General features: G+C 42.6%; 1 protein-coding gene across 1 annotated transcript; it reads right to left on the reverse strand.

Annotated features, from left to right (window-relative positions):
- Positions 1 to 822: 822 nt before the first annotated feature.
- Positions 823 to 24,171, reverse strand: LOC115561140 (uncharacterized). Its single transcript, XM_030380960.1, has 23 exons — positions 23,996 to 24,171; positions 23,824 to 23,944; positions 23,299 to 23,586; positions 22,175 to 22,723; positions 21,862 to 22,083; positions 21,359 to 21,482; positions 20,798 to 21,270; positions 20,278 to 20,690; positions 17,099 to 17,240; positions 16,544 to 16,662; positions 15,910 to 16,216; positions 9,914 to 10,032; positions 9,273 to 9,393; positions 5,552 to 5,690; positions 4,567 to 4,723; positions 4,264 to 4,460; positions 4,088 to 4,215; positions 3,602 to 3,889; positions 2,786 to 3,337; positions 2,417 to 2,638; positions 1,918 to 2,041; positions 1,355 to 1,827; positions 823 to 1,245 (listed from the first exon to the last, which is right to left on the reverse strand). The coding sequence occupies exons 1-23, from the start codon at positions 24,169 to 24,171 to the stop codon at positions 823 to 825; spliced, it is 5,877 nt and encodes a 1,958-aa protein (XP_030236820.1).
- Between the last annotated feature and the right edge of the window lie 1,117 nt (positions 24,172 to 25,288).

The following is a 25,288-nucleotide window of genomic DNA, read 5'->3' on the forward strand; positions in this document are numbered from 1 at the left end:
CTTAGTTGAATGACCGAACATGTGGCTGTGCATTTTTATGAAATTCTTGCTTCTGCTTATGGTCTCCTGTTTGTATTTTTGCTCCAAAGTGCTACATTATCATTTTAAAGCCAGCAACAAAAATATGATGCGTAATTTAGCACATAAACATAAGGATGTGTATATTTTCCAATAAATAAATAGATGATACTTAGCCAAACTTTCATGTCTGTCTGTCTTTTGTATGTCTTGCATGAAAAAAGTTCTGCAGACTTTATATACAATTTATCTTAAATAAAAATGGTACAATTTTGAAAGTTAATAACTTACACAGTCATAATACTGCCTAATTATGTACCCCTAATGTGAATTGTTGTCTGCGAGTGACAACTCACTTGCTTTGACATGCATGTCGCCATTTGCAGGTGTATGCTATGTATTTTGAGGAGCAGCTGCAGTGCAAATTTGACAAAAAAAACGTAACGAGATCCACAAATTTATATTGACCCACTTTTTGATTGTGTCATTGATTATGATATAGAAATGCATGGATTTTGGGTCATTTATTATTATGGGCTGATGATTAAATAAACAGCAACTATATAATTGTAAGCATCACGGCACATTGGCAAATTATAGTAGAGGAATATGTGAAAAAAAAAATCTTGCATACCCAAACGTGATGATTTAAAGGTTGCATTTATTATTAAATATAAAGATAATTTAAAGTACGAAGAAATTTTTAATGCAGGACACATAAAAAGACAGATTTGACAAAAACATGACAAAGTATCATCTATTAATGTATTTATTATAAATATATGTATCCTTATGTTTATGTCCTCATTTATGCATCATATTTTTCTTGTTGTTTTTTTCTGGATTTAAAATTATAATGTAGCACTTTGGAGCAAAAATACAAAAGAGAAGACCATAAGCAGAAGCCAGAATCGCAAAAATGTGCACAGCCACAGTGTATTTACCGGCGGTGCTCATGTAGACGGGAATGAAAGTGATCCACACCGCAAAGAAAATGAGCATGCTGAACGTAATGAATTTAGCTTCATTGAAATTGTCAGGCAATTCACGGGCCAAAAACGCCATGAAGAAGCACAGGCATGCTAGGAGGCCGATGTAGCCCAGAACACACCAGAAGCCGACCTCCGAGCCGGTAGCACACTCGATAATGATGGTGTTTCTGAGGTAGCCTGTGTTGCTATTGGTGAAAGGTGGGTTTGTGCGCAGCCAGATAAGGCAGATCGAGCCCTGAATAGTGGAAAGAAGGGACAGTGTCATTTCTTCTGTTGAACTTGATTATTTCATCTATGGATTCATTTACTTTTGTTGTTTGATTACCACTGAACGCTATTATTACCTGGACCACCGTGCACAAAAGCACACTTGCTCTTTGCTGATTGGGTCCGAACCACTTCATAACACCACTTCCTGGCAGTGTGGCCCTGAAAGCCATTAGGACCACTGATGTCTTAGCCAGGAGGCAGGAGATGCATAGAGCAAAGCTGATGCCGAATGCTGGGTACCGGGTACGACACAGCCAATCAGAGGGCTCACCAATGAACAAAAGCCCAATGAGAAAACAGGTTGCCAGGAATAGCAGAAGGAAGAAGCTCAGTTCCATGTTGTTAGCCCGTACAACGGGTGTGGCCTTGTGTTTAAAGAACAAAGCCAGAACAAGGAGAGAGAAAAATGCTCCAAGGACCGATCCAGCACATAGAACCATACCCATTGGCTCATTGTAAGACAAGAACTCAACATTCTTTGGGAGGCAAAGGTTTCTCATGTCGTTAGGCCACATGTCGTCTGGGCACCGTGTGCAGTCCAAAGAATCTGGTAATAGAGAGAGAACGACAATAACTCATTCTAATAAACAGAAAAAAACTGGAAAATATGAAAATGATCTTACAGAACCTAACCCACCGGTGTTGTTGCTGACCTCCCCATCAGCACAGGTGACACAGTCAAAACAGCAGACAGGCTTCCCCTTCCTCCTGGCAACACGCTTCCCTGGTGGGCAGCTCTCACTGCACACAGACCGGATCGCCTGAGAGGGAAAACAAGGCCACTCAGAAAGGGACCTGGCTGGATAACCCTAGTTTCATTTCGTTTGGTGGCTGTAAATGTACCACTTAATAATAAGCATGTATATGATGCTATCAAGGTTTAAGAAAGTTGTGTTGATGCAGCCAGTTTGATTAAAAAAAACATGATACAAACATTATATATAAAGAAAGCAAATCTTTATTATTGACTTCATTTTGGATTTTTGTAGACTCTTAAATTGATCTTTGAAGGTGGACAAATAAAACTTCCATAAGTTTAAAATCAAAATCAACAGATTGCCCAATACATTTATTAAATGAACACAGAACAGTCTGAGAGGAAGAGGGAGCCTGGGGGGGATTTGACAAGAACACACCTGTTGCCCAACAGGCCACTGAATGGCAGAATCATTCACCACCAGGCTGAGCTCTGGAGACAGGGAGGCATCGTAAAAGCCCACCTTCAGCAGCCGCAGAGAGCCATCCTGCTCCCTTCGCCAGTTTATGAGGTCATACAAAGCGATGGGGTCACCGTTATGATCGAAGTCCACTTTTTCACCCAATATGGAGAACTTAGTAATCTTCATGTAGTGGAACAGCTAAAGGGAGGGATGACAAATATAGATTTTATTTATTCTAACATTTAAAAATAATGAATAATGCATGTATTTGATGAATAAAGTATAACATAAAATTGCAACAGCTCCATAAAGAAGTCATATCAATGAAAGTAGGTATCAACACACCTGCCACGGCTCTAGACTTTGAGGTTTTCCACAGGTGCCGTTCACAAAAGGCCCCTGCCCCACCACACAGTCACTCATTCTCTGCAGTGCATGGGCCACCAAATACACAGCCTTGTACACGTTATACGACACCCTGAGCTGGCTCACATCTGAGAAGGCAGAGTACACGTCGTTTAAATCCTCCATGCCACTGCAAGGCTTTCGATCCAGATGATTGTCAATGTAATGATAATGTGTGTTCACAGATCCGTTCAGTCTGCAGTTAAGTGACTCTTCCCAGAACTCTGTGAGGAATGCCGAGTCTTGGATGTTGGACCGTCGAAGGCTGGACAGATGCTGCTTCAACCCTGGAATTACCTCGGCTCTGCGAATACCGAAGCCCAAGGTGCCGCTCAAGAGGTCGCCAAACTCCTCCCAGAGTGAATTGGCTGTGGCCCAGGCCTCGCCCGCGATCCACTGGATGCCTGTGATGTTCCGCTGTCGAATGGCTCTCATGATGCTTTGCACTTCCGTCTCAATGCAGAAGTTGATTATGACCTTTGAAGATGACCCCTGTTAAAACAATAATAAATAATATATAAAAAGAGTCAGGCCAAAGAGAAGTACGAGAAGTATTTGACAAAAACTTGGACTTCAGAAAGCACATTTTATATAGTATTTTTCAAATGTTTTGCTCAAATTGATTAACAAACAGCCATAATGCAAAACTTGTTTGTTTTAGGAGTCTTAATAACTCAGGTTGTACAGTCTTTGATTCCATCACAAAAGTAAACGTATTAAACCTTAATTCTGTTATCTTATCAATCCTAAATGTACCTGAATGACATCCAGTAGCTTATCCAGAGGCTTCTGACTCAGAACTACAGGAAAATGGTGAACATAGGCAGCACACACGCCATACAGTGACGACTCCTGGAGAAAGAGCTGTACGGCAAAGTATGCATAGTCAGACTCCTCGCCAATTACCCCCACCCAGGTCCAGCCGAAGTGGCTGACCAAGCGGGCCAGGGCTCTGACCTGGAAGGCATCGCTGGGCATGGTGCGCATGAACATTGGGAACTCTGTCTGCTCGCTCAGACAGCTGCAGGAGGCAAAGTAGCTCACCTATTGGAGGGACAAACAGAGGATTACTTCTCCATCAAAAGTTTGTCTGTTAACTGTTTTACGTGTTTTACTCTTTGCAAAAAATATACAAAGCTACTGTACAAATACATTGAAATAGTAAGATATTAATATGATAAATACAGTTAAGTTATCTGACATTTATGACGAATAAAGGAACATAATTCCATAAAGTCTCACCAGGGGGATCTGAAAGGGGCCCAGACTTCTCAGTAGAGCCATCGACACACCAGAGGATGCATCTCCTATGATAACAGGAGACGGGGACCTGGTGACATCGGCACAACCCAACACTGGAGACCTGGAGTCTAAACTGATCAGATCCCCCTTTCCAGAAAGCTCCCTGACTGACATACTCCCATTCCCGGTGGCTGGGGGGCCCGGCTGTCCATTCACCAGAAGCAGGGAGGCCTTCAGAGACACGGGGACCTCGTTACAGCTGTCTTTGATGTGGAACCCCAGCCTCAGCGCAGGCAGCAGGTCATTGCGCTGGTTGATCTCCCTGATAGCAAAGGTCATGGTCTGCATCCAACGCAGGGCGCGGGCACTGAAACTAAACATTTTGTTATCGTTAATTAGATGCACACTCGACAGGTAAAACAAATCATGCATGCATAGGAAAACAGAAATGTTAGATGCTCGAAACGTTGGCTTACAACTTGTATGAGCCAGGTTCTGGTTTGGATGTGTAAGGTGGAAGAGAAGACACACGGGTGTAGTGTAGAGGAAAGACACCCCCTAACACCACATCTCCGTCTTGGTAAAAACTGTTTGACTCTACTTCTCCGATGTAAGCACAGTCTGTGAACAGGGCAGCTGAAATTACATTGAGGTCATTGAAAAGGAACATTACTGATAGAAGACGAATCTTTGCAGCAATGCGAGCCATAACAGCTACTAAATATTCAAAAAGATTTTGATAGGCCAGTATATATTTAAACATATAGATTATTCAAAAGACTCCTTTACTTCCACATGAGCAGGATGTTAATGGCAATCATATTCCAAGTATTCATTTATATACCGCTGACTTTTGAATATAAACATTAGAGAACCGCCCAACCCACATTGTTATGACAATGTGTTTTTCTTTTTTTTTCTTATACAGAAAAAGCCCCTCTGTATTCATTATTCTTCTTCAATCAAAGCTTGTATTAAATTACATCTCCCCAATTGCTGGTCATCAAAAATGTTTTCAAATGAAAAACATTCTTATTTATTTTGTATAATCACTCTTTGAATTATATTCCCTTACTATGATTATCCCATGTTTTATTACATGATATATGATTTCAAATAAATTATCACAGAGCCCCTGAAGTGACAGTGAAAGGTAGCCCAACATGGAGATATGCAGAAGGTGTCCTTCTGAAAAGATTCCCAAGGCGGAGAATGCTAAGAACATCGAGCAGTTCAGAACAATCTCTCTGCTCAGCGTTGAGGGGAAGATATTCTTCGCCATCCTATCTCGTCGGTTGACAGAGTATCTCCTGAAGAACGACACTGTCAGGCGGGCTCTTGAAGGAGGACTCAGATGCAGATAGGCGAACGGACAATCCAAACTTTATTAGGACTTCCTGTCCTCTCGTCAAAAATGAGCGATCAAAAACTTAACAAAACACTAGAAACAATAATCACGCTTACGTGGCAAAAACGAGAAACTAGAACTCAGGTCAGAATCTTGGTTCAGGTTGTGGCTAGGACAAGGCTGGGTCAGGAGCTGGAGGAACATGGACGGTGACGAACGTAATACTCTGGCAACAAGGACAAGGGAAGACAAAGCCTATATACACATGAGGAGGGGAGACACAGGTGGAAACAATCAGGAATCAGGGAAGTCACCAGGCCGGTGACCAGGTGTGACAGACACCTCTGTACAGAAGGGGGAATCCCCAAGGTTCCAGGATGCCTCAAACATACAGGTGTGGTCACGCAGTTGATCAGAGAGGCAAAAGAAGGGAAAGGAGACCTAGCAGTGCTTTGCCTCGACCTCACCAATTCTTATGGATCCATTCCCCATAAGCTGGAGGAAACAGCACTGGATCAGCCGCATTAACCAGGTACAATCACAGATCTGAGAGTCACCTCTGGGACAGTCACATCCAAGTGTCATCGGCTTGAGAACGGGATCATCACTGGATGTACTATTTCAGTGATCCTCTTTGCCTTGGCCATGAACATGCTGGTCAAGTCAGCCAAGGTCGAGTGCAGAGGTCCCCTAAACAAGTCTGGAGTCCGCCAGCCCCCAATCAGAGCCTTTATGGACGACCTGAAAGTAACTACGACTTCAGCACCGGGCAGCTGATGGGTCCTTCAGGGTATGGAGAAGATCATCACTTGGGCTTGGATGTGTTTCAAGCCTGTAAAATCTAGTTCCCTGGTGCTCAAGTGAGGGAAAGTGGCTAACAAATTCCGCTTCTCTTTGGATGCCACCCAGATTCAATAGGTCACGATAAACCCATCAGAGCCTTGGAAAGACTTTTGATTGCATTCTGAAGGACACTGCATCCATCAAGGCCACAAATCGGTAGCTGGAGGCGTGGCTGACAGCAGTTGGCAAGTCGGGACTCCCTGGTAAATTCAAGGTCTAGATTTACCAGCACTTTGTTCTCCCCAGGATTCTGTGGCAGGGAAGGGCTTTGACAGGAGGATCAGCTGTTACCTCTGTAGATGGCTGGGCCTAAAACGAAGCCTGAGTAGCATTGCTCTGTAAGTGCAGAACCCCCCCCCCCCCCCCCCCCCGCTCGAAGATAGTCTTGCCCGGGGCGCAACTGGACGTAGAACCGCCACTGGAAGCACCCCATTAGCAACCTTAATAAGAAGTTTATGGTTACCCGTGCAAGAGAGGTGCTGCAGTACAGGGAATCCAGTGACCCGAACGTCTCCCAGGTTGGCATTGTAGTCAGGACAGGGAGGAAGTTGAGGGTGCAGGAAGCAGTCGTCATGCTTGCGGGACAGCGTGCTGGTCGGCCAAGTTACATCTGGATGAGCAGGGCTTGGTAGTTCCAACCACGCGCTACGAAAAAGCCCTGAGCAAAGACAGACACCGATTGGTCCAAGAGGAGGTGAGAGCTGGTGTGGAGGAACTGCGTGCTAGCCAGATGGAGGGGATGCGACAGCAAGGCCCATGGATAAGTTCCTGATTGCTTCCGTCTATGACGTCTAACCCAGCCCATCCAACCTCTTCTGCTGAGGCAAGGTTCACACACCATCATGTTCTTTGTGCCTCAGAAGAAGAACACTAGAGCATATTCTCAGCGGATGCCAAAAAGCCGTGGGAGGACGTTACACTTGGCACCGCAACCAGGTGCTAAAGGCGATAGCAGAAGCCATCTTCACCAGCACTACTCAGAACAAGCCTCTCCGACCAGCAAAGCAGGCGATTGCTTTACTTCCGAGGAGGGGAGAAGCCTAAGCCCCAGCCGATGGGGCCAGTCGAACTCCTTGGAACCGCGAAGGCTGACCTATGGTAGCAGATTCCCAGAGACCTGACATAGTTCTGTTCTCAGATTCAATCAAACAGGTGGTCCTACTGGAGTTGACTGTTCCCTTGGAGCGCATGGACGAAGCCAATCAGAGGAAGCTTGCCAGGTCCCCCAACTTAGTGGAGGAGTGCCGCAGACGGGGTTGGTGTGCCAGCTGTGTTCCAATAGAGGTGGGCTGTGGAGGCTACGCAGCGCGATCTCTCTGCAAAGCATCAAGCCTGCTTGGAATCAAAGGTGCACGCCAGATAAAGGCATTCAAAACAACCACTGAGGCAGATAAGGCCTTAAGATGGCTGTGGATCAAGAGGGGAAAGCCGATGGTACATGCTACCAAGAGACGAAGTGGGACTTGGGACTTGATCAATCGCGGCTGGGTCGCCTGGGTGAGGGTGTATGATGTTGAAATACCCAAAACAACCTATCACTGATGTGTCTAAGTGCATCAATAGATGCATATTCAACTACTGTACATCAATATGTTATTTAATATTCAATGATTCAAATAAGAATCTGAATGTTTCACTCTCAAACAACCAATCTGAAATAATTAATTGTGTCTTTTCAACGAACAAGAGAGAAAGTCACAGCTCGCATATTTGGCCAACTTGACTGAGGTAAAGTACCTTGACAAATAATAAAACAAAAATGGTATGTTATTAGTCTGTGCCGTCTGGATCAAATCCTCAGGGATGATGTCATTCATCCAACACAAATTCCCTCTAAAGAATGTTCAAGCAACAACATTTGAAAACAAAACTTATAATTATTGAAGCAAACTTGGCAAAACATTTTTTAATAAAATAAACAATAGATATATTATTTTTCATTAGAATCGCATTGTTTCTTTGACACCTATGAAAAAGGATGAGGGTGACATGTGATTCCTTTTATTGAGTTTTTAGTTTAAAGTCAGAATTCTGAAATTAAAGTCAGAATTCGGAAAATGTAATTGCATGTGGCCCTAATCCTCTTCCTCTTCTATCTTCTGTTGGTCAGCATGTGATTCCAGTCCTGTATGTCGTAAAGTGACTCACTGACCTTGGTTCCTTACAAGTAATATTCCCAGTCTTCTGACTTAAAACTCAAAACAAAAATGTACACAATGTCACTGTAGCTGCTCTTTAATAATGTATTTGCAATTATATTTCATGTAAGAAAACACAGAATGATCATAATTAGGAAATATTTATGAATGCGTGATAATACAAAAAAATATATATTTTTATTTTATTTTTTGAAGACTATCAGTTGGAAAGATGTTATTTAATTAAGCTTTGATTGAAGAAGAGAAGCGTATTTTTCAGTATAAAAAAAACCAAAACAACCCACATTGTCATAACTGGGCGGTTCTCTAATGTTTATATTCACATGCCAGAAGTATATAAATGGATACTTAAAATATAATTGCCATTTAATTGTGCTCAGGTAGATGCCAAGAGGTCTCTTGAGTAAAACGCATGATTAAATATATACAAGACTATATTAATATTTATAAATATCAAGCAGCAGTGATGGCTCCAATTGCTGCCAAGATTCTTTTTCTATCAGTAATGTTCCTTTTCAATAACCTCAATGTAAGTTCAGCTGCCATCTTCAAAGACTGTGCTTACATAGGAGAAAAAGATTCAAACAGTTTTTACGAAGACGGAGATGTGGTGGTAGGGGGCGTCTTTCCTCTGCACAACACCCGTGTGTCTTCTCTTCCAACGTTCGCATCCAAACCAGAACCTGGTTCCCACAAGTAGTAGGTCAACATTTCGAGCATCCAACATCAGTGTTTTCCTATGCATGCATAATATGTTTTACTTGTCGGGTGTGCATCTAATTTACATTAACTAAATGTTTAGTTTCAGTGCCCGTGCCCTGCGTTGGATGCAGACCATGACCTTTGCTATCAGGGAGATCAACCAGCGCAGTGACTTGCTGCCTAAGCTGAGGCTGGGGTTCCACATCAGAGACAGCTGTGACGAAGTCCCTGTGTCTCTGAAGGCCTCCCTGCTTCTAGTGAATGGACAGCCCGGCCACGCAGCAATCGGGAATGTGAGTCTGGAGGCAGTCGGGGAGCATCATGGCAAGGGTGATCTGATCAGTTTAGGCTCCAGGTCTCCAGTGTTAGGTTGTGCCGATGTCACCAGGTCCCCGTCTCCTGTAATCATAGGAGATGCATCCTCTGGTGTGTCGATGGCTCTTCTTAGAAGTCTGGGCCCCTTTCAGATCCCCCTGGTGAGACTTTATGAACTATGTTCCTTTACTCATATTTGTCACATAACTCGTCCTATTTATCATATTAATATTCTACTATTCATCATACTATCATACTTCTCAATTAATTTGTACAATCGTTTTGTATGCATATTGTGCAAAACAATATTTAGTTAAATATGGTAAAATATCTCAGATTCAATTTAAAATGTACATTTCAGAAAATAAGACATAAAAATACATAAATGATTTAAAATAAAACGGAAAAACTTTTGATGGAGAAGTAATCCTCTGTTTGTCCCTCCACTAGGTGAGCTACTTTGCCTCCTGCAGCTGTCTGAGCGAGCAGACAGAGTTTCCCATGTTCATGCGCACCATGCCCAGCGATGCCTTCCAGGTCAGTGCCCTGGCCCGCTTGGTCAGCCACTTCGGCTGGACCTGGGTGGGGGTCATTGGCGAGGAGTCTGACTATGCACGCTTTGCCGTACAGCTCTTTCTTCAGGAGTCGTCACTGTACGGCGTGTGTGCTGCCTATGTTCACCACTATCCCGTGGTTCTGAGTCAGCAGCCACTGGATAAGCTACTGGATATCATTCAGGTAGATATTGGATCGATAGGCAATGATGGATTACCGCATGGGCAAAGTTGGCACATGTCCAGGGCCCTGGCCAATGGTGGGGGCCGTTGATATATATATTATTTTTTTTATTCAAATTGCCAAAACTTTGGTCATGAAAGGATTTGAATGTTTTTGATTTGCAAAATGAATACATCACATTTAAAAAATAAATTACTTGGCGTGACGTCAAATTGGTGGTGTTGGTCAATGGTCAAATTCACAGTGAAAATGGAGAAACGTGTGCTTAGCCGGTCTGCATAGCGTAAACGAAAGAAAGAAAAGTACACTAAAGATACTGCCCTGGTACAACATATACCGTCCATTTTTTAACTCGTTAAATCGTTAAAGGAAGTAATGAGATGCTTTTAAAGTCATGATATTTACCTGACAGATTCCATGTTCTGCCGTTAAGACGAGTGGCTGGAACTATGCATGCCCGCAGCCGCGGGGTTAGATAATCTCTCTCTCTCTCTCTCTCTCTCTCTCTCTCTCTCTCTCTCTCTCTCTCTCTCTCTCTCCTGGCTGCGCACTGCATTATAATGTGTGTGATTGTTGATTGCATGAGTTATAATACTGTATGTGACCAAATTCGGTGTGCTAGTGCGTGTATTTGCGTGTTGGTAGGGGTCAATGGCTGGTTTTTGTCCAGGGCCCGTGGTCATGTTAATCCGTCCTTGTCGATAGGGCAACTGATTAAAAGTTATTCTGTTTTGTTATTTTGTTTATAATTTAAGCAAAACATTTGAACAACACTAAATTAAATGTCCTTTCTGGACTTTAAGTTTGTGTCAAATACTTCTCATGCTACTCTTTTACTACAATTTTGCCAGACATATATTTATTGTGTTAACAGGGGTCATCTTCAAAGGTCATCCTTAACTTCTGCAGTGAGTCAGAAGTGCAAAGCATCATGGGAGCCATTCGACAGCGGAACATAACAGGCATCCAGTGGATCGCGAGTGAGGCCTGGGCCACTGCCAAGTCGCTCTGGATGGAGTTTGGCGACCTCTTGAGCGGCACCTTGGGCTTCGGTATTCGCAGAGCCGAGGTAATTCCAGGGTTGAAGCAGCATCTGTCCAGGCTTCGACCGTCCAACATCCAAGACTCAGCTTTCCTCACAGAGCTCTGGGAGGAGACACTCAACTGCAGACTGAACGGCTCTGTGAACACACATTCTCACATGGTCAACCATCTGGATCGAAAGCCTTGCAGTGGCATGGAGGATTTAAACGATGTGTACTCTGCCTTCTCAGATGTGAGCCAGCTCAGGGTGTCGTATAACGTGTACAAGGCTGTGTATTTGGTGGCCCATGCACTGCAGAGAATGAGTGACTGTGAGGCGGGGCAGGGGCCCTTTGTGAACCGCTCCTGTGGAAACCCTCAAAGTCTAGAGCCGTGGCAGGTGTGTTGACACCTACTTCCATTGATATGATTTGTATACGTAGCTGTTGTAAATAAAACATGACATCTATATTTGTCATCCCTTCCTTTAGCTTTTCCACTACATGAAGAATACTAAGTTCTCCATATTGGGTGAAAAAGTGGACTTTGATCGTAACGGTGACCCCATCGCTTCGTATGACCTCATAAACTGGCGAAGGGATCAGGATGGCTCTCTGCGGCTGCTGAAGGTGGGCTTTTACGACGCCTCCCTGTCTCCAGAGCTCAGCCTGATGGTGAATGAATCTGCCATTCAGTGGCCTGTTGGGCAACAGGTGTGTTCTCGTCAAATCGCCCCCAGGCCCCCTCTTCCTCTCAGACTGTTCTGTGTTCATTTATTAAATGGATTAGGTAATCTGCTGATGTTGGTTTTATATCTAATGGATATTTTGTTATTCCACCTTCAACGATCATTTCACGAGTCTACAAAAATCAAAAATAAAGACAATAATAAAGATTTGTTTTCCTTAAATATAATCTATCATGTTTATTTCATCAAACTGTCGGCAGCACTGCAGCGATTGTTCATCATAATGCCTTTTCTAACGAGCTAGGTTTAATGAAAATTAAAGTGAAAGTACACTTGCCAGCCACCAAACAAAAATAAATCAGTTGTATCCAGCCCAGGTCCCTCTCTGAGTGGCCTTGTTTTGCCTCTCAGGCGGTCCGGTCTGTGTGCAGTGAGAGCTGCCCATCAGGGAAGCGTGTAGCCAGGAGGAAGGGGAAGCCTGCCTGCTGTTTTGACTGTGTCACCTGTGCTGAAGGGGAGGTCAGCAACAAAACCGGTGGGTTATGTTCTGTGAGATAAATTTCTCACTTTCACCTTTTTTTCTGTTTATTAGAATGAATTATTGCCCTTCTCTCTCTAATACCAGATTCTTTGGACTGCACACGGTGCCCAGAAGACATGTGGCCTAACGACATGAGAAACCTTTGCCTCCCAAAGAATGTTGAGTTCTTGTCTTACAAGGAGCCAATGGGTATGGTTCTATGCGCTGGATCGGTCCTTGGCGCATGTTCCTCTCTCCTTGTTCTGGCTTTGTTCTATAAACACAAAGACACACCCGTTGTCCGGGCAAATAACATGGAACTGAGCTTTTTCCTTCTGCTATTCCTGGCCACTTGTTTTCTCATTGGGCTTTTGTTCATGGGTGAGCCCTCTGATTGGCTGTGCCGTGTGCGGTACCCAGCATTCGGCATCAGCTTTGCTCTATGCATCTCCTGCCTCCTGGCTAAGACATTAGTGGTCCTAATGGCTTTCAGGGCCACACTGCCAGGAAGTGGTGTTATGAAGTGGTTTGGACCCAATCAGCAAAGAGCAAGTGTGCTTTTGTGCACGGTGGTCCAGGTAATCGTAGCGTTCAGTGGTAATCAAACAACAAATGTAAATTAATCAGTGATGAAATAGACTATTTCAACAGAAGAAATTACACTATCCCATCTTTCCACTATTCAGGGCTCGATCTGTCTTATCTGGCTACTCACCTACCCACCTTTCACCAATAGCAACACAGGCTACCTCAGGAACACCATCATTATCGAGTGTGCTACCGGCTCGGAGGTCGGCTTCTGGTGTGTTCTCGGCTACATCGGCCTCCTGGCATGCCTGTGCTTCTTCATGGCGTTTTTGGCCCGTGAGTTGCCTGACAATTTCAATGAAGCTAAATTCATTACGTTCAGCATGCTCATTTTCTTTGCGGTGTGGATTACTTTCATTCCCGTCTACGTGAGCACCGCCGGTAAACACACCGTGGCTGTGCACACTTTTGCGATTCTGGCTTCTGCTTATGGTCTTCTGTTTTTTATTTTTGCTCCAAAGTGCTACATTATCATTTTAAAGCCAGCAAAAAACAGTAAGAAAAATATGATGCGTAAATGAGGACGTAAACATAAGGACACGGATATTAATAATAAATACATAAATAGATGATACTTTGCCAATTTTTTTACCAAATCTGTCTTTGTATTGGTCTTGCATTAAAAACGTTTGCATACTTTATATTATCTTTATCTTTTATTTAATTAAAAATGCAACCTTTGAATACAAATTAACTCATTCTCTCATAGGGTATGTGAGACATAATGATTGTGTGAGCGCATAGATTCTTTTTTTCACATATTCCTCTCCGATAATTTGCTATAGTGCTGTGATGCTTACAATTATACAGTCGCTGTTTATTTAATCATCAGCCCATACTATTAATGGCCCAAAATCCATGCATTCCTAAATCATAATCAATAAACAATCAAAAGCTGAATTAATAAAAATGTGTGGATCTCGTTACGTTTTTTTTGTCAATTGTTTACTGCAGCTGCTCCGTAAAATAAAAAGTTCAGCAAAATCTGGATGCGTGCATAGCATATACCTGCCATTGGCGACATGCATCTACAAAGTAAGTGAGTGTTCACTCGCAGACGACAATTCACATTAGGTGTACATAATTAGGCAGCATGATGACTGTGTAAGTTATGAAGTATCTAAATGGTACCATTTTTATTTAATATAAATATTATATAAAGTCTACAGAACTTTTTCATGCAAGACACACAAAAGACGGACAGACGTCAAAGATTGGCAAAGTATCATCATTTATTTATTCATTGGAAAATGTACACATCCTTATGCTCATGTACTATATTACTCATCATATTTTGTTGCTGTTTTTGGCTGGCTTTAAAATGATAATGTAGCACTTTGGAGCAAAAATACAAAAGGGAAGACCATGAGCAGAAGACAGAATTGCAAAAATATGTACAGCCACATATCCAATGATTCAACTAAGAATCACAATGTTTCACAATCAAACACAAAATCTGAAATAATGATTGTGTGTTCTCAATGAACAAGGAAGCAAGTCAGAACTCAAAATTTGGCCAGCTTGACATCGGTAAAGTACCTTGACGAATCATGAAAAAATATTGGTATGTTATTATTCTGTGCCGTGTGGATTATATCATCAGGGATGATATCATTCGTCCAACACAAAATCCATCTTGAAAAGGTTCAAGCAAAAACATTTGAAAACAAAACAAATCTTTATTGAAGTCAAAAAATAATCACTTGCCAAAACATTTTCTAATAAAAGAAACAATATATTTTCTTTTTAGCAGAATTGCATTCTTTCTTTGACATCTACGAAAGAGGATAAGGGCCACATGTGATTCTTTTTTTTTTAGTTCTGAGTTAAAAGTCAGAACTCTGAGATTAAAGTCAGAATCCTCAAATTCTGGGGAAAAATAATGCATTTGTCCCTAATCCTCATCCTCTTCTGTCTTCTGTTGGTCAGCATGCGGTTCCAATCCTGTATGTGGCTAAGTGACTCACTGACCTTGGACCCGTACAGGTCATTTCCCCATTTGTCTGACTTTAAACTCTGAAATCAGAGATTACAGTCAGAATTCAGAAAATAAATTCAGAAATACTAAAAAAATGTCAGAAATAATCACAGGTGGCCCTAATCCTCTTCCGTGGACAGCCACAAATTAAACATATATTAATACATATTTTTATTTGTTTATTGAGAATAAGATACAGACATATATTTACACCATGTCACTGTAGGTGCTCTTTAATATTTCATTTAAAATCATATATCATGTATATTCATTTTTGATGACCATCAATTGGAAAGATGTTATTTAATGAAGCTTTGATTGAAGAAGAAGAAAAAATAGTATTTTTCTGTATAAAAAACAACAACAACACATTGTCATAACTGGGCGGTTCTAAATTTTTTATATTCACAAGTCAGAAGTATATAAATGAATACTTTAAATATAATTGCCATTTACATTGTACTCATGTAGAAGCCAAGTTGTCTCTTGAATAAAACATATTTTAAATCCATACAAGTCTATAGTAATATTTATGAATATCAAGCCGTAGTGATGGCTCCCATTGCTGCCAAGATACTTTTTCTATCGGTAATTTTCCTCTTTAAAGTCCTCATTGTAAGTTCAGCTGCCCTATTCACAGACTGTGCTTTCTTCGGAGAAGAAGAGACAAACAGTTTTTACCAAGACGGAGATGTGGTGTTAGGGGGCGTCTTTCCTCTACACTACACCCGTGTGTCTTCTCTTCCAACGTACACATCCAAACCAGAACCTGGTTCCCACAAGTAGTAAGTAAACATTCAGAGCATCTAACATCAGTGTTTTCAAATGCATGTTTATATGTTTTACTTGTCAAGTTTGCATCTAATTAACATTAACTGAATGTTTAGTTTCAGTGCCCGTGCCCTGCGTTGGATGCAGACCATGACCTTTGCTATCAGGGAGATCAACCAGCGCAGTGACTTGCTGCCTGAGCTGAGGCTGGGGTTCCACATCAGAGACAGCTGCGACGACGTCCCCGTGTCTCTGAAGGCCTCCCTGCTTCTAGTGAATGGCCAGCCAGGCCCCCCAGCCACCGGGAATGGGAGTCTGGCGCTAGTCGGGGAGATTTCTGGCAAGGGAGATCTGATCAGTTTAGGCTCCAGGTCTCCAGTGTTAGGTTGTGCCGATGTCACCAGGTCCCCGTCTCCTGTTATCATAGGAGATGCATCCTCTGGTGTGTCGATGGCTCTGCTTAGAAGTCTGGGCCCCTTTCAGATCCCCCTGGTGAGACTTTATAAACTATGTTCCTTTACTCATATTTGTCACATAACTTTTCATATTTATCATATTAATATCATGTGATGTAAACTAATTCGTACAATAGTTTTGCGTGCATATATTGGGCAAAACATTTACGTCCCGAAATTCGATATTATGGTGATATATCTCAGACTTCGATTTAAAATGTACATTTCAAAATATAAGACTTACAAAGAGATTCATGATTCTTCATAAGACAGGAAAACTTTTGATGGAGAGGTAATCCTCTGTTTGTCCCTCCACTAGGTGAGCTACTTTGCCTCCTGCAGCTGTCTGAGCGAGCAGACAGAGTTTCCCATGTTCATGCGCACCATGCCCAGCGATGCCTTCCAGGTCAGAGCCCTGGCCCGCTTGGTCAGCCACTTCGGCTGGACCTGGGTGGGGGTAATTGGCCAGGAGTCTGACTATGCACGCTTTGCCATACAGCTCTTTCTCCAGGAGTCGTCACTGTATGGCGTGTGTGCTGCCTATGTTCACCACTATCCCCTGGTTCTGAGTCAGCAGCCTCTGGATAAGCTACTGGATATCATTCAGGTAGATGTAGGATCGATAGGGCAACTGATTAAAAGTTCTGCGTTTTTGTTAGTTGGTATTCAATTTGAGCAAAACATTTGAACAACACTAAATAAAATGCAATTTCTGGAGTTCAAGTTTGTGTCGAATACTTCTCATGCTATTCTTTTGACACAATTTGGCCAGACATATTAATTTGTTGTTTTTACAGGAGTCATCTTCAAAGGTCATCCTTAACTTCTGCGGTGAGTCAGAAGTCCAAAGCATCATGAGAGCCATTCGACAGCGGAACATCACAGGCATCCAGTGGATCGCGGGCGAGGCCTGGGCCACATCCAAGTCACTCTGGGAGGAGTTTGGCGACCTCTTGAGCGGCACCTTGGGCTTCGGTATTCGCAGAGCCGAGGTAATTCCGGGGTTGAAGCAGCATCTGTCCAGGCTTCGACCGTCAAATATCCAAGACTCAGCTTTCCTCACAGAGCTCTGGGAAGAGACATTCAACTGCAGACTGAACGGCTCTGTAAACACACATTCTCACATGGTCAACCATCTGGATCGAAAGCCTTGCAGTGGCATGGAGGATTTAAACGACGTGTACTCTGCCTTCTCAGATGTGAGCCAGCTCAGGGTGTCGTATAACGTGTACAAGGCTGTGTATTTGGTGGCCCATGCACTGCAGAGAATGAGTGATTGTGAGGCGGGGCAGGGGCCCTTTGTGAACGGCTCCTGTGGAAACCCTCAAAGTCTAGAGCCGTGGCAGGTGTGTTGACACCTACTTTCATTGATATGATTTGTAAACATAGTTGTAGTGATTTTGTTTTGTATTTGATAAATCAAATACATAAATTAATCAATATTGTTTAATAATAAAATCTATATTTGTCATCCCTCCCTTTAGCTGTTCCACTACATGAAGAATACTAAGTTCTCCATATTGGGTGAAAAAGTGGACTTTGATCTTAACGGTGACCCCATCGCTTCGTATGACCTCATGAACTGGCGAAGGGAGCTGGATGGCTCTCTGCGGCTGCTGAAGGTGGGCTTTTACGACGCCTCCCTGTCTCCAGAGCTCAGCCTGGTGGTGAATGCATCTGCCATTCAGTGGCCTGTTGGACAACAGGTGTGTTCTCGTCAAATCCCCCCCAGGCCCCCTCTTCCTCTCAGACTGTTCTGTGTTCATTTAATGAATGGATTAGGCAATCTGCTGATGTTGATTTTGCATCTATTGGATCCTTTATTTGTCCACCTTCAACAATCATTTCGCAAGTCTAAAAAAAGAAAAAATGAAGTCAATAATAAAGATTTGTTTTCCTTAAATATAAAGTATCATGTTTTTTTTCACCAAACTGTCTCCACCACGGCAGCAATTGTTTAGCCTGTACCTGCATCATAATGAGGCCTTTTTCTAACAAGCTTGGTTTAATTTAAGTGGTACACATGCCAGCCACCAAACAAAAAGAAACCAGGTGAACCCAGCCCAGGTCCCTCTCTCAATGGCCTTGTTTTGCCTCTCAGGCAGTCCGGTCTGTGTGCAGTGAGAGCTGCCCACCAGGGAGGCGTGTAGCCAGGAGGAAGGGGAAGCCTGTCTGCTGTTTTGACTGTGTCACCTGTGCTGAAGGGGAGGTCAGCAACAACACCGGTGGGCTATGTTCTGTGAGATCCATCTCTAACTTTCATGTTTTTTTCTGTTTATTAGAATGGGTTATTTTCTATCTCTCTCTATCACCAGATTCTTTGGACTGCACACGGTGCCCAGAAGACATGTGGCCTAACGACATGAGAAACCTTTGCCTCCCAAAGAATGTTGAGTTCTTGTCTTACAAGGAGCCAATGGGTGTGGTTCTATGTGCTGGATCGGTTCTTGGAGCTTGTACCTCTCTCCTTGTTCTGGCTATGTTCTATAAACACAGGGCCACGCCTGTTGTCCGGGCAAACAACATGGAACTGAGCTTTTTCCTTCTGCTATTCCTGGCCACCTGTTTTCTCATTGGGCTTTTGTTCATCGGTGAGCCCTCTGATTGGCTGTGCCGAATTCGGTACCCAGCGTTCGGAATCAGCTTTGCCCTATGCATCTCCTGCCTTCTGGCTAAGACATTAGTGGTCCTAATGGCTTTCAGGGCCACACTGCCAGGAAGTGGTGTTATGAAGTGGTTCGGACCCAATCAGCAAAGAGCAAGTGTGCTTTTGTGCACGGTGGTCCAGGTAAAAATAGCTTAATTAAAATGGAATGTAAATTAATCAATAGATGAAATAGCCAAGTTCAACAGTAACAATGACACCGTCCCATCTTTCCACTATTCAGGGCTTGATCTGTATTATCTGGCTGCTCACCTACCCACCTTTCACCAATAGTAACACAGGCTACCTCAGGAACACCATCATCATTGAGTGTGCTACCGGCTCCGAGGTCGGCTTCTGGTGTGTTCTGGGATACATCGGCCTCCTAGCATGCCTTTGCTTCTTCATGGCGTTTTTGGCCCGTGAGTTGCCTGACAATTTCAATGAAGCTAAATTCATTACGTTCAGCATGCTCATTTTCTTTGCGGTGTGGATCACTTTCATTCCCGTCTACGTTAGCACCGCCGGTAAATACACTGTGGCTGTGCACATTTTTGCGATTCTGGCTTCTGCTTATGGTCTTCTGTTTTGTATTTTTGTTCCAAAGTGCTACATTATCATTTTAAAGCCAGAAAAAAACAGCAAGAAAAATATGATGCGTAAATGAGGACATAAATGTGTATGCGTATATTTTAAAATAAATAGAAAAATAGATTATACTTTGCCAATTTCTCCGTCCAACCAGTCTTTGTATGGGGCCTGAATTAAAACATTCTTCATACTTAATAAAATGTAACCTTTAAATACTAATTCATTCATTATGTCTCACAGGGTACTTGAGACATAATGAATGTGTGACCTCCTAGAAAAAAGTATCTTCACATATTCCTCTAATAATATTTGCTATAGTGACTGATGCTTAGCATTATACAGCAGCTGTTTATTTAATCGTCAGCCCATACTAATAAATGGCCCAAAAAAAGGCTTTCGATACTCTGATTCCGTGCAATCCAATGTCATAATCAATAAAATCATCAACAAGTAAATTAGCATGAATTTGTGGATCTTTTAAAGTTTTGTCGTACGTGTACCGCAGCTGTTCCGTAAAATAAAAAATTCGGCAAAATCTGAAACCGTACATATAGCATACACCTGCAGAGGGCGACATGCATCTAAAAGGAAATGAGTTGTAAGTCGCACAATTCACATTAGGTGTACATAATTAGGCAGCATTATGACTATATGAGTTATTAAGTATTTAAATGGTATCATTTTTATATAATATAAATAATAAATGAAGTCTACAGAACGGAAGACAGACAAAAGACAGATGAGACATCAAGGATTGGCATCATATAATCTATCCATTTATTCATTGGAAAATATACACATCCTTATGTTTATGGTGTCATTTATGCATCATATTTTTCTTGCTGTTTTTTGCTGGCTTGAAAATGATAATGTAGCACTTTGGAGCAAAAATACACACCAGGAGACCATATGCAGAAGCCAGAATCGCAAAAATGTGCACAGCCACGGTGTATTTACCGGCGGTGCTAACGTAGACGGGGATGAAAGTGATCCACACTGCAAAGAAAATGAGCATGCTGAACGTAATGAATTTAGCTTCATTGAAATTGTCAGGCAACTCACGGGCCAAATACGCCATGAAGAAGCACAGGCATGCCAGGAGGCCGATATAGCCAAGAACACACCAGAAGCCGACCTCCGAGCCGGTAGCACACTCGATAATGATGGTGTTCCTGAGGTAGCCTGTGTTGCTATTGGTGAAAGGTGGGTAGGTGAGAAGCCAGATAAGACAGATCAAGCCCTGAATAGTGGAAAGATGGGACAGTGTCATTCTTACGTTTGAGCTAGGCTATTTCATTTATTGAATCATTTATTTTTTGTTGGATTACCACTGAATGCTATTTTTACCTGGATTACGGTGCACAGAAGCACACTTGCTCTTTGCTGATTGGGTCCGAACCACTTCATAACACCACTTCCTGGCAGTGTGGCCCTGAAAGCCATTAGGACCACTACTGTCTTAGCCAGGAGGCAGGAGATGCATAGAGCAAAGCTGATGCCGAAAGCTGGGTACCGAATACGGCACAGCCAATCAGAGGGCTCTCCAATGAACAAAAGCCCAATGAGGAAACAGGTGGCCAGGAACAGCAGAAGGAAAAAGCTCAGTTCCATGTTGTTCGCCCGGACAACGGGTGTGGCCCTGTGTTTATAGAACATTGCCAAAACAAGGAGAGAGGAACAAGCTCCAAGAACTGATCCAGTACATAGAACAATACCCATTGGCTCCTTGTAAGACAAGAACTCAACATACTTTGGGAGGCAAAGGTTTCTCATGTTGTTAGGCCACATGACGTCTGGGCACCTTGTGCAGTCCAAAGAATCTGGTAGTAGAGAAAACGACAATAGCTTATTCTAATAAACAGAAACAAACATTAAAATATGAGAATGATCTTACAGAACGTAACCCACCGGTGTTGTTGCTGACCTCCCCTTCAGCGCAGGTGACACAGTCAAAACAGCAGACAGGCTTCCCCTTCCTCCTGGCTACACGCTTCCCTGGTGGGCAGCTCTCACTGCACACAGACCGGACCGCCTGAGAGGCAAAACAAGGCCACTTAGAGAGGGACCTTGGCTGGGTACAACTGATTTATATTTGTTTGGTGGCTGTAAATGTACCACTTAAATCTACATTGGCATTTATTTGATGCTATCAAGGTTTAAGAGAATTGCTGTGATGTTGCAGGCAGTTTGTTGAAAAAAACATGATGCATTATATATAAAGGATACAAATCTTTATTATTGACTTCATTTTTGATTTTTGGAGACTCTTGAAACGATCGTTGAAGGTGGACAAATAAAACATCCAAAAGCTTTAAAATCAAAATCAGCAGATTGCCAAATGCATTTATTAAATGAACACAGAACAGTCTGAGAGGAAGAGGGGGCCTGGAGGGGATTTGACGAGAACACACCTGTTGCCCAACTGGCCACTGAATGGCAGATTCATTCACCACAAGGCTGAGCTCTGGAGACAGGGAGGCGTCGTAAAAGCCCACCTTCAGCAGCCGCAGAGAGCCATCCTGCTCCCTTCGCCAGTTCATGAGGTCATACGAAGCGATGGGGTCACCGTTACGATCAAAGTCCACTTTTTCACCCAATATGGAGAACTTAGTATTCTTCATGTAGTGGAACAGCTAAAGGGAGGGATGACAAATATAGATTTTATTTTTTATTTACAGCAGCTACGTATTCAAATCATATCAATGAAAGTCGGTGTCAACACACCTGCCACGGCTCTAGACTTTGAGGTTTTCCACAGGTGCCGTTCACAAAGGGCCCCTGCCCCGCCTCACAGTCACTCATTCTCTGCAGTGCATGGGCCACCAAATACACAGCCTTGTACACGTTATACGACACCCTGAGCTGGCTCACATCTGAGAAGGCAGAGTACACGTCGTTTAAATCCTCCATGCCAGTGCAAGGCTTTCGATCCAGATGGTTGACCATGTGAGAATGTGTGTTCACAGAGCCGTTCAGTCTGCAGTTGAGTGTCTCCTCCCAGAGCTCTGTGAGGAAAGCCGATTCTTGGATGTTGGACGGTCGAAGCCTGGACAGATGCTGCTTCAACCCTGGAATTTCCTCGGCTCTGCGAATACCGAAGCCCAAGGTGCCGCTCAAGAGGTCGCCAAACTCCTCCCAGAGTGACTTGGCTGTGGCCCAGGCCTCGCCCGCGATCCACTGGATGCCTGTGATGTTTCGCTGTCGAATGGCTCTCATGATGCTTTGCACTTCTGACTCACTGCAGAAGTTAATTATTACCTTTGAAGATGACCCCTGTTAATAAAATGAATACAAAGTCAGTAATCGTGAGATAGTCTGTCCAAAGAGTAGCATTAAGTAGCCTAAAGAAGAATTCAAGACAAACTTGAAGTCCAGAAGAGGATATTTTATTTAGAGTTCCTGAAATTACTTGCTAAAGTAGATTAGAAAATAAATTACTTAAAAATACCTGACTGGTTCCATTGAGTAATCGAGTCAACCAAAATGTTCTTGAAACGTCCATTTTAAATTCAGTATCCCTAATCTTTAATCTCTTAAACTCGAGGTTCCCCAGATTTGGGAAGACCGTGATCACTCTCGCAGCAAAAGGCATACAACACTGCCCTTATTATGTAGAAATAGCAATATCAAATTAAAAATGAGAAACTCTGCTACAAGCACATATTAGTCATTTTTACACACACCAAACACAATTCAAACCCAAAGCATATTAATTAGACAAATTAGAAAAGGCTGGAGCTTAAGAGGTTAATAAAGTGTTAAATTAAGGTTTTCTTTGTATTTTATTCTATCCTGAATTCAAAAATATTAAAACCTTTAATCAGGTAACCTATCGATCCTACATCTACCTGAATGATATCCAGTAGCTCATCCAGAGGTTGCTGACTCAGAACCACAGGATAGAGATGAACATAGGCAGCACACACGCCATGCAGGGACGACTCGTGGAGAAAAAGCTGTATGGCGAAGCGGGCATAGTCAGACTCCAGTCCAATGACCCCCACCCAGGTCCAGCCGAAGTGGCTGACCAAGTGGGCCAGGGCTCTGACCTGGAAGGCATCGCTGGGCATGGTGCGCATGAACATGGGAAACTCTGTCTGCTCACTCAGGCAGCTGCAGGAGGCAAAGTAGCTCACCTAGTGGAGGGACAAACAGAGGATTACTTCTTCATTAAAATTGTACAAGCCTTTAAATAAGTATTTGACCATATTTCATATATTTTTTCATGTTAATGTTTTGTACAATTTGTAAAACCTACACATCTTTTGGAAATAAATATTGACATAGTTAAAAATACATACATTTATCTGGTATATCTGGTCCAATAAAAAGTAATATATGTGACTTTAAGAACATTGTTCAAAAAGGCTCACCAGGGGGATCTGAAAGGGGCCCAGACTTCTCAGTAGAGCCATCGACACACCAGAGGATGCATCTCCTATGATTACAGGAGACGGGGACCTGGTGACATCGGCACAACCTAACACTGGAGACCTGGAGCCTAAACTGATCAGATCACCCTTGCCAGAAAGCTCCCCTACTGACAGACTCCCATTCCTGATGGCTGTGGGGCCTGGCTGTCCATTCACCAAAAGCAGGGAGGCCTTCAGAGACACGGGGACCTCGTTACAGCTGTCTCTGATGTGGAACCCCAGCCTCAGCTCAGGCAGCAAGTCACGTCGCTGGTTGATCTCCCTGATAGCAAAGGTCATGGTCTGCATCCAACGCAGGGCGCGGGCACTGAAACTAAACATTTAGGTAATTCTTAGTTATTCAGATGCCCACTCAACAAATAAAACATATTATACTGTAAATGCATAGGGAAACACTAATTTTAGATGCTCAAAATGTTGCCTTACTACTTGTGGGAACCAGGTTCTGGTTTGGATGTGTACGTTGGAAGAGAAGACACACGGGTGTAGTGCAGAGGAAAGACGCCCCCTAACACCACATCTCCGTCTTCGTAAAAACTGTTTGTCTCTTCTTCTCCGATGAAAGCACAGTCTGTGAGGAGGGCACATGAACTTACATTGAGGTTGTTCAAGAGAAACATTACAAGAATAATATTGGCAGCAATGAGAGCCATCACTGATGCTAAATATTTATTAATATAACTTTAGTCTGGCATAGAATTAAACATATAATTTATTCTAGAGACTACCTGGCTTGGGTGGGGGCTTGAGTATTTATATACTTGTGGCGTGTGAATATTGACAGGGGACCGCCCATTTCTGACATTGTGTATTTTTTTTAACCACCTCTGTATTTTTGTTATTCTGTATCCAACGCTGCATTAAATTAGGTTTTACCGATTGATGGTCAGGTTATTATGTTATTCTCATTATGATTATTTTATGATTAATTTAAAGCATTATCACAAATGTTTCAACATATATTTATGAATATTGTTTTAGAATTATTCTGTACACAAAAAATGTTATCTTCAGAATTAGATACAAACAAATAGATGCACCATGTTACTTTAGGGTCCCTTATTTATTCAATTATTACCCATATCCATTTTTGTCACCCACACATAAAGTATGGGTGACAAAAAAAGGAAACTGTTTCTGATAAAAAAATAAATATTGCTTATTTCATAAAAACTTTAAAAATAATGTAATACTTTTGCAAAGTAAGATATTTTGGGGTTCAATAAAGGTTAGTTAAGGTTTCATAGGCAGTTGCTCGCACTTTCCAGACGGAATTAGTGTTTCATATATTTACATAAATCGGGTTTTGAATGTTCAGTGAAACATTGAATCTGAATGTTCCACTCTAAATAACATTTCAACAAACAACCCAGTATGTCAAAGCAAAAAAAAAGTTTGTGCCCAC

Source organism: Gadus morhua, chromosome 16 (genome assembly GCF_902167405.1).
Source record: "Gadus morhua chromosome 16, gadMor3.0, whole genome shotgun sequence".
Lineage (NCBI taxonomy): Eukaryota > Metazoa > Chordata > Actinopteri > Gadiformes > Gadidae > Gadus > Gadus morhua.

Bases quoted from the DNA above. Each gene is read 5' to 3' on its own strand.
- LOC115561140 (XM_030380960.1), bottom strand. From the start codon at position 24,171: ATGCAGACCATGACCTTTGCTATCAGGGAGATCAACCAGCGACGTGAC. The intron at 4,216-4,263 runs GTATGTCAGTCA...TGATCAGTTTAG, and splicing joins CCCAGCCACCGGGAATGGGA to ACTCCAGGTCTCCAGTGTTG. The intron at 2,639-2,785 runs GTGTGTTGATAC...CCCTCCCTTTAG, and splicing joins AAAGTCTAGAGCCGTGGCAG to CTGTTCCACTACATGAAGAT.